Genomic DNA, 10215 nt, shown 5'->3' on the forward strand with positions numbered 1-10215 from the left:
ACAACTGTCTCTTCTACAACATTATAGTACACTAAGGGGAGCAATACACTTCCAAGAGTGGGGGAAATGAATAAGTGCAGTGAAAGGTGTCAACAACCATTCTTGGAACAACAGACAATCTGCAGCTATTGTCTGGTACGGTGGGACAGACAGAAGAGAGATATCTAGGAAGCCACAGAAAATACAAAAACCACTAGAAGTTGAAATCTAAGGGATCACTATTATGAATACTGGCTGGAATTAGTCAGCCACGCCATATGCTACGGGGCAATTACGCTACTCCCCAGAGCCCAGCATAGAAATACAGGACGCTACAGAAGGAACGCTCTGTCCCGCCTCTGTTACAGTCCAACAAGGTAGTAAAACATTTTGTGGGCTAGTTAACTTTTGTGGACTTATTTACAAGGCAGTCCTAAAGTCTCTCCCACTCAGCTGTAAAAGATTTCCTGTCATCTTTCCATCTGGTCAGTTGCCCTTCCTCTCGCCTTATAAAGAGAACCCCCAATCACATAAAAGAGGGGGGAAAACAAGGATCACGCCAAGGGAACAACTGCCCATGAGCCCTAACCATTCAGAGTTGAATTAAATTAAATGTTTGGATGTGTTTTGAGTTTTTCTAAGTTTCAAACTAAGAAGATCATACATAAAGAGACTGAGAAATGTCTATAAACTGAGGATGTTGATGAGCTATCAGTATATAGTTCTGGACCACAAAAATCAACCATTGAGTCTGTGAAAGGGGGATTTGCATGTTCAACTGGTTGGACTTAAAGCAAAACATGCACAGGATTGGCTTGCACACCTTGATTCACAGGATCCTATGGGGAGACTTGCACCCATCTGACTTGCATAGCCTTATGGCTTAAGCATGATACACTTCTGGATAAGACGACATTTGAAATGGACCAGCTGCATGCCCCAATATGGGAAATGGAGCCATTCTACTGCTCCACTGGAGTGCTTACTGGAAGCAGCTGGAATACTTCTTTATCCTCCAAAATGGCACACTTAAGTAATTCACAACCCTCACAGCTTGGTCAACAAGTGGATATTGATCAGGTTCTTCAAAGGCCAGGCCATTTGTTTTAAACAGCCTGATGAGGCAATTAATACCAGACTGTGGCTCTCCATGCTAACAGCATTAGCACGCAACACTTTCTTCTCTCTCACACCATGACACCATTCTCCACATTTCTGCTGCATAGTGGGTCTAGTGGTTTTAAGAGGAGAAAAACAGACACATGTCAATCATCCAACAATGGCACTGTACAGAAAATCTATTTTCTTGCAGGATTCACACAGAATGAGGCTTACACAGAAGGTAAACATGTTACAATATTGTCAGCTCAAGAGCTTTCAACAATATTCCTGAGTCTCAACCACTTGCCATGCACAGGGCTTTTTCCCCACATGGTATAATGCTTTGGAACCAAAAATGCCCACATCGTTTGATGGTTGAAACATCATGCAGAGCAGCTGGCAAGAAAGGAATTCTCCCCCTGCCCCAAGAGAGGAAGGAGGCAAACACACCTTTACTTTATCCAGCCCAGGAAGCGGAGATATTGAAGTCGACAAAGTGGATGGAATTGTATCTGCCATAAACTGCCTGGAATAATATGCAGAAAGGGACTTTAAGCCAATCTGCTAAAACTAGTTGCTTAGTGAGACTCCTATTCACATGCATACACTTAGACATCAACGTCTAAGTTTGTGTTACTGGCATGATCATGAACAGGTGCTTTTGGGGACTGGAGCAAGGACACAAAGTTTGCAGACCACAATTTCCCCAATCCTAGCTTAGTTATTGCTACTAAGAAAGGGCAAGAGATGTTATTCATGCAAGACAACATACTCTATTCAGTTTCGCAAGTTAACCAATTATTGTATCACAGTAAAGATAAATAAAAACATACATAAGTTCTAACAACGAATCCAGGTTCTGACCTTATGACTATGGATGCCTTTACAAGCTGCACGAAGCTGCTTTAGGTCTTCATCGCTGGCATTGCTCAAAGGGGAATTTAAAATTCAGCTGGGCTATTTAGCAGCACGAATGGCTGCAGTGCCAACTTCAAGGAAATCCCGTGCTCAGAACACAAGTCTCCCTCATATTTACACCATTTGTTGGTACAAAGTTTCCCTTCCCATATAAAGCCAGAACCCCAGATGCATAAATGAAAATAATGAATGAAAATAAACATCTTATTTCCTTGTTGCTTTAGTTGTTCCAAAGGTCACAACTTCCTGTTATCGACCCAATATATTTTCTAACCAAGTCTTAAAAGTATTACCAAAAAGAGGGCAAAGAATAACCTGTAGAGAACTCAATAATATCCCAGAATACCCAGGCCTCTTTCAGAGCAAACCGCTTGAAGATTAAAGCATGTTCTAAAGGGATGAAATGTTATGATTCAATTTTAAACGTTATCCTTCATAACACAGTGTTGCATCATTAGTTAAGAGAACAAGCCACAACTAGGCTTTGCTGTGAGATCATCATATTCAAGTTCTTTCCAGTATTCACATTTACAAGAGCAGAGGCAGTAAAAGCCTGTTCAATTCTGCATGCAGCAATGTTATATAACATGGCCAATGCATTCTCTAGAAGTAGATGATGGTGCTTTTTCCAATTCTCCTCAGGTCCTGAAATGATTACAACCTGACACTTATCCCACTTCATGATCATACCAGTAACACAAACATAGCCATTTATGTAATGCGGTGACAATACTTTGGATATGGTACACTGTGTTTGCAGGGCATTCATTTTCCAATACAACCCTCTTTCAAAGAAATGCAGCTTAGTAAAAGGAATGAGTTGAAAACCCATTCACCTATACACTGTAATGTTCTTCACAGTTAGCTGCAAATTTGGGGGAGAATTTCAGGCAGAAATCTAGCTCTCTCTAGAGTGCCAACCTGCATGCCCTCAAAATAAAACAGAACCAGGTCTGTGAGTCAATTAAGACTCCACTGCAACACAAAAAAACAGCATTCTTACCACTGCGCCTTCATCGGAGCAGGTTCTGCAGACAGTGACAGGTTGGCAACATAGATCTTTCTCCTCCTATCTATAAAATCAGTTTATTTTTGCTTGTCACCTAAACAAGGGGGAACACAGGACTTTCCTCACTATGTTTCCCTCTCATCCCAACACATTAAGTACAGAAAAGAGGTACACATCATCTACCAAACACTGCATTGGAAGTAAATATACCTGTTCTGAGACTCACATTCAAGACAATCCTTCAGGGCTAGCAGGAAAACAGCAGTGCAAGTAATCTAAGTGTATTGTGTTAATAAACACTATTACATCTTATTTGAAAGGCTCTTTTCTCCCCTTGCATATTTGCCTCCCAAACATGACTCACTCCCCAATGCTCCCATGTATATCATTTCATCTAAAACAACAGTCTCGTGGCTCCTTAAAGACTAGCACAATTTACAAGGCATAAGCGTTCATTGGATGGATTCTACCAACTAATACAGCTACCCCAACATCCCAGAAATCATGTAATGTACAAAGAGATATTTTTCTCTTTTTGAGGCCCTGCTTCTTCAGGCAATCCCAACCCACTGAAGCTCCACAGATGTCATTTCTCCCTCAATCACATGGATATTATTTCAGTACAAAGAGATATGTTTCTTTTTTGAGGCCCTGCTTCTTCAGTCAATCCCAACCCACTAAAGCTCCACAGATGTCATTTCTCCCTCAATCACATGGATATTATTTCAGTTCCTCCTCTCCCTTTGTAAACTTTAAGCCCATCTAGCCTTCTCTCTTGGCCTTGGTTGGAGATGCTTCAGGATAACAATCAAGCTCCAGTTCACCCAAAGCGAAAGTAGGCTACTTGTGGCTCTACAGATGACTGCAACTCAGATCATCCCCCATCAGCTTGGCCAACGGTGAGGGGTTATAATAGCTGCGGCCCAACCAGGGCTACAAATTATTCGCTTGCTCCTACAGATGACCCCTCATCCTGCCTCGCATTTAAAATACACCACAGTTCCTAGGATGATAAGGGGGGGGGGGGGACCTTCCAAGTATTATCAGTTATAAGGAAGCAGGAGACAGACTTTTTCTGTAAAGCCTTACATTATGATCCCATGTTATCATTGCAACCCATCCACGCATACTCTCAGTCCAAACACACACAATGTGTCACCACTGCAGCCCCTGGGTCAACATGGGCAAGGAATGATGATGATGATGATGATGATAATAATAATAATAATAATATCCCACTTCCCTCTCCTAAAGGTGACTCAAAACAACCCACTCACCCAACTGAGTCACCCCGTGGTTCCTGCAACACAAAAACCAACCTCCAATTCCTTCATAATTCAAAAAATCGTCTACAATATGTCACAACTCCATGAGAAAATACACAGGCCTCCGCAAACCAGGAGCAAATCCAGATCCCTCAACGGTTGGGAAAGGGGCACACAACCATCCCCAAACCCACAAATACCAAGCAACACATCAAAATTGGTGTCTTCGTCTCTACGCTGCTCCTGAAAACCCCACGCAGGCTGAACTGGAGGGGGAAGCTCGCAAGTAGTAAGGTCACGCCTCAGCCGCTTCCCTGTAACAAAGGAAGCTCGGATCCCCCATAGCCCATGCTCAAAACACTTCATAGTTTGGGGTTGGTAATGAATAAAACAGGACTACTCAATCTTTCAAATCTGGGAGCCAGCACTCATAACTGGGGAGAGAATCATCTAGGGCTCCCAAATTTTCACCACTCGGACAAGCAATACTCCATAGTTTGGGAAGGAAATCACCTAGGGCTCACCAGTCGGGGAACCAAGACCCCAGTTTGGTGAGAAATAATCTAGAGCTCCCCAGTCTCACTAGTTGGGGAAATCAAGACGCTGTTGCCCCATTGTTTGTGGGGAAAATTACCTAGAGCTTTCAAAACATCATCAGTTGAGAAAACAAACAACACAAACACTCCACAGTTTGAGAGGGAAACCACCTAGGCCTCCCCAATATCACCAATATGGCACCAGTATTCAATAATATGGGGTGGGGATCGTCTAGGGGCCCTTTCACAGCTATATAACCCAGAATATCAAGGCAGCTCATTCACAATATATGCCTTGAACTGGATTATCTGAGTCCACAATGGCATATAAACCAGTTCAATGTGGATTTTATACAGCTGCGTGGAAAGGCCAGGGCTTAGGCCTCCCCGATGGGGAAGCAGAACCTCAGTTTTGGGAGGAAGTGACCTAGATCTCTCTAATATCCCCAATAGGAAGCCGTACCCCACTGTTTGGGAAATAACCAAGAACCTCCCAGGCCTCTTCAACATTACCATATAATCCAGATTATCAACGATAATCCACATGATCTGCTTTGAACTGGGTAATGAGTCTACACGGCCATATAATCCAGTTCAAAGCAGATAATCTGGATTTTATATGGCAGTGTAGAAGGGGCTCCAATATCACCATAGGTTGTTGGCGGGATGGGGAAGTAGGGCCCCTTCCACACAGTTGAATAAAATCCCACATTATCTGCTTTGAACTGGTTTATATGGCAGTGGGGACTCAGATAACCCAGAACCCTTCCACACAGCCCTATATCCCAGAATATCAAGGCCGAAAATCCCACAAGATCTGCTTTGAACTGGGTGATCTGAGTCCACACTCAGATAATGTGGGATTTTCTGCCTTGATGTTCTGGGCATAGGGCTGTGTGGAAGGGCCCCCCAATTTAAAGCTGACATTGTGGGATTTGTGTTGTGTGAAAGGGCCCTGGGACTCTATAGTTTGGGGGAGAATAACCTAGAGTTTCCTGATATCAACTGGGGAAGAAGACCCTCAAGTATGGGGGGGGGGGGGGGGTGGAAATCACACAGGCCTCCCCAATCTCACTCATGCCCTCCACTGGGGCATGGTTTTGTGCCCAAGTACTTTAAATAGTTCCATCTTGTCTCCTGTGCCATAACAACATGCTATGCTAATTTTATATACATATATATATAATTTGTAATAATTTATAAATATATAATATATTGTATATACATATAATATCGATAATAATATTATAATGGTGTACAATATTATACTACTAATAATGCAATATAAAATATTGATTATATATTCTATATTAAATGTAATATTACTAATTCTTTGGAGGCTTTTAAGCAGAGGCTGGATGGCCATCTGTCGGGGGTGCTTTGAATGCGATTTCCTGCTTCTTAGCAGGGGGTTGGACTGGATGGCCCATGAGGTCTCTTCCAACTCTACTATTCTATAATAATATTACCATATAATGATATAGTAGTAAAGGTAAATGTTTTCCCCTGACGTCAAGTCCAGTCGTGACTGACTCTGGGGGTTGGTGCTCATCTCGATTTCTAAGCCTAAGAGCCGGCATTGTCCATAGACACCTCCAAGGTCATGTGGCCATGGGCATGACTGCACGGAGTGCCGTTACCTTCCTGTCTGAGCAGTACCTATTGATTTACTCACATTTGCATGTTTTCGAACTGCTAGGTTGGCAGGAGCTGGGGCTAACAGTGGGCGCTCATTCCGCTCCCGGGATTTGAACCTGGGACCTTTTGGTCCGCAAGTTCAGCAGCTCAGCGCTTTAACACACTGTGCCACCAGGGGCCCCGTTTATAAATATATAATATATTGTATATACATATAATATTGATAACAATATTATAATGGGATACAATATTATACTACTAATAATCCAATATAATATTAATTATATATTAAATGTAATGTTACTAATAATCTTACCATATAATGATATAGTACAATATAGTAATTTTATGCTTACTATATATATATTGTATGCTCATTTGATTTGTAAGCCACTCTGAGTCCCCTTCGGGGTGAGAAGAACGGGATATAAATGTAGTAAATAAATAAATAAGTAAATAAATGAATGAATAAATCCCCTCTGCTTTTGAGGGACACACACACACACACACAAAAGAAAACAAACCTTCCTGGGAGGTTTCTGCTCCCCTTGGGACAGAGAAAGGCCTTCCCCCTTGAGTCCCCTCAGCAGCCTCCCTCAAGTTCCCCCCAAAAGCCAGGCTATTCCTGCTGACAGGACTGTCCCTCGCGGGGCCCCGTACCTGGCCGCAGAGGCTCGGTGATGCTGAGCACCAGGAGGAAGAGGAGGAGGAAAGTGCCGCTATCTGCTTTGGGCACCATTTATCCTCCGTTCATCCTCCCCCGGCGCCGCAACGTAGACCCCCCCTCCCGGGGGAGGCGAGGAGAGGAGAATGGAGGGGAAAAAAAGACGGAGGCAAAAGAAGAAGGAGCTGCCCGTCTTCCTCTCGGCCGTCTTCCTCCTCAGCTCGTCCCTCACTGACGGGCGAGAAGATGGCGGACGCGCTGCCGCCGCTCTTCCTCCTCCCCGCCTCCCCTCCCGCCGCTCCTTCCTCTCCCGGCCAATCCGGAGGCGCGGGGCGGGGGCCGATTTGCATAGGCGCATGACTAATGAGGGCCGCAGAGGCGCCCGGAAGCCAGCGCGGAGGCCCTGAGGGGGGACTGAGGCCCTGTTGCGGTTGCCATGGCGACCCCAGCGTTTACATAGGGAGCCTTGGGGTAGGCCAAAGCATGCTCAAGCTTTGTATAGAAATATATAACTAGATATAGGATATATAAGGTATAGATAGATAGGTTGGGTATGCCTTACCCCTCATATAGTGCTTATAGATACACAAACACACACCTAGATAGATAGATAGATAGATAGATAGATAGATAGATAGATAGATAGATAGATAGATAGATAGATAGATAGATAGATAGGCCTATACAGTAGAGTCTCACTTATCCAACACTCGCTTATCCACACACCTAGATAGATAGATAAATAGATTGATAAATAGATAGATAGGCCTATACAGTAGAGTCTCGCTTATCCAACACTCGCTTATCCACATAGATAGATAAATAGATAGATAGATAGATAGATAGATAGATAGATAGATAGATAGATAGATAGATAGATAGATAGATAGATAGGCCTATACAGTAGAGTCTCACTTATCCAACACTCGCTTATCCACATAGATAGATAAATAGATAGATAGATAGATAGATAGATAGATAGATAGATAGATAGATAGATAGATAGATAGGCCTATACAGTAGAGTCTCACTTATCCAACACTCGCTTATCCACACACCTAGATAGATAGATAAATAGATAGATAGATAAATAGATAGATAGGCCTATACAGTAGAGTCTCACTTATCCAACACTCGCTTATCCACACACCTAGATAGATAGATAGATAGATAGATAGATAGATAGATAGATAGATAGATAGATAGATAGATAGGCCTATACAATAGAGTCTCACTTATCCAACACTCGCTTATCCACATAGATAGATAAATAGATAGATAGATAGATAGATAGATAGATAGATAGATAGATAGATAGATCTATACAGTAGAGTCTCACTTATCCAACACTCGCTTATCCACACACCTAGATAGATAAATAGATAGATAGATAAATAGATAGATAGGCCTATACAGTAGAGTCTCACTTATCCAACACTCGCTTATCCACACAGATAGATAGATAGATAGATAGATAGATAGATAGATAGATAGATAGATAGATAGATAGATAGATAGATAGATAGGTCTATACAGTAGAGTCTCACTTATCCAACACTCGCTTATCCACACACCTAGATAGATAGATAAATAGATAGATAGATAAATAGATAGATAGGCCTATACAGTAGAGTCTCACTTATCCAACACTCGCTTATCCACACACCTAGATAGATAGATAAATAGATAGATAGATAGATAAATAGATAGATAGGCCTATACAGTAGAGTCTCACTTATCCAACACTCGCTTATCCACACACCTAGATAGATAGATAAATAGATAGATAGATAAATAGATAGGCCTATACAGTAGAGTCTCACTTATCCAACACTCGCTTATCCACACACCTAGATAGATAGATAAATAGATAGATAGATAAATAGATAGGCCTATACAGTAGAGTCTCACTTATCCAACACTCACTTATCCAACGTTCTGGATTATCCAATGCATTTTTGTAGTCAATATAGTACTATAGAATGCTTATATTGTGCTATAGTAATAATATAATATATTGTATGTATATATAATATTGATAGTAATATTATAATATAATGCAATATAATAACAATACACTATTATAATTGTATATTATATATGATATGTAATATTACTAATAATATTGCAGTATAGTACAATATACAGTAGAGTCTCACTTATCCAACGTTCTGGATTATCCAACGCATTTTTGTAGTCAATATAGTACTATAGAATGCTTATATTGTGCTATAGTAATAATATAATATATTGTATGTATTAAAATATTGATAATAATATTATAATGTAATGCAATATAATAACAATACACTTATAATTGTATTATGTGATATGTAATATTACTAATAATAATAAGTGAATATGTTAGATAATAAGGAGGGATTAGGTTATGATTTTAAAAATTAAGCACCAAAACATCATGTTATACAACAAATTTGACAGAAAAAGTAGTTCAATATGCAGTAATGCTATGTAGTAATTACTGTATTTACGAATTTAGCACCAAAATATCACGATGTATTGAAAACATTGACTACAAAAATGCTTTGGATAATCCAGAATGTTGGATAAGCGAGTGTTGGTTAAGTGAGACTCTACTGTATTATATTATTAGCATAGCACAATATTAGTATTATATACTACTGTAGTGTACTATACCACTGTACTGCATTATTAGTAATATTACATGTAATATATAATATACTATTATTATATCGTACTATAGTATTATACCACAATATTTTATATATATATATATATATATATATATGCACATTCACACCTAAAAATACACACACATACATACATATAGGAGAATTGTAGTTTAATGAGCCACCAGTGCACTTTGGCACATGAAGCTAAAGGCCTTCTAGCACTCCAGCTCCAAGGATCCCATCGCCTTGAGCAAGACAGATAAAGGGGTGTCAAACTGTGTTATTTCAACAGTGTAGAGGCAACCGAGATGGAGAAAACGCCTTGGCCTCCCCAAGCCACCATCTGAAAACGAAAGTGGCTCTAAGTTGCAGGTGTTTTCCTACACAAAGCCACAGCCGGTTGTTGTTTGCGGATGCTGTTTCCCAGGGCTGGGACTGGCACCTGCTTCCC

At 40.9% G+C, this 10215-nt stretch overlaps 1 protein-coding gene across 4 annotated transcripts in view; it reads right to left on the minus strand.

Moving 5' to 3' along the window:
• dgcr2 (DiGeorge syndrome critical region gene 2) overlaps positions 1–7381 on the minus strand; it is a 50289-nt gene extending 42908 nt beyond the window's left edge. For 2 of the 4 annotated variants that reach the window (XM_003225141.3, XM_062958760.1), the window contains exon 1: positions 7107–7380. In XM_003225141.3, coding sequence (XP_003225189.1) covers positions 7107–7185 — 79 coding nt within the window. In that variant the 5' untranslated portion in view covers positions 7186–7380. Of the gene's footprint in view, positions 1–7106 lie in introns of all 4 variants that reach the window. The other 2 variants (XM_008117342.2, XM_062958761.1) reach the window with 2 other exon arrangements.
• Positions 7382–10215: the final 2834 nt, after the last annotated feature.

Source organism: Anolis carolinensis, chromosome X (genome assembly GCF_035594765.1).
Source record: "Anolis carolinensis isolate JA03-04 chromosome X, rAnoCar3.1.pri, whole genome shotgun sequence".
NCBI classification, from domain to species: domain Eukaryota; kingdom Metazoa; phylum Chordata; class Lepidosauria; order Squamata; family Dactyloidae; genus Anolis; species Anolis carolinensis.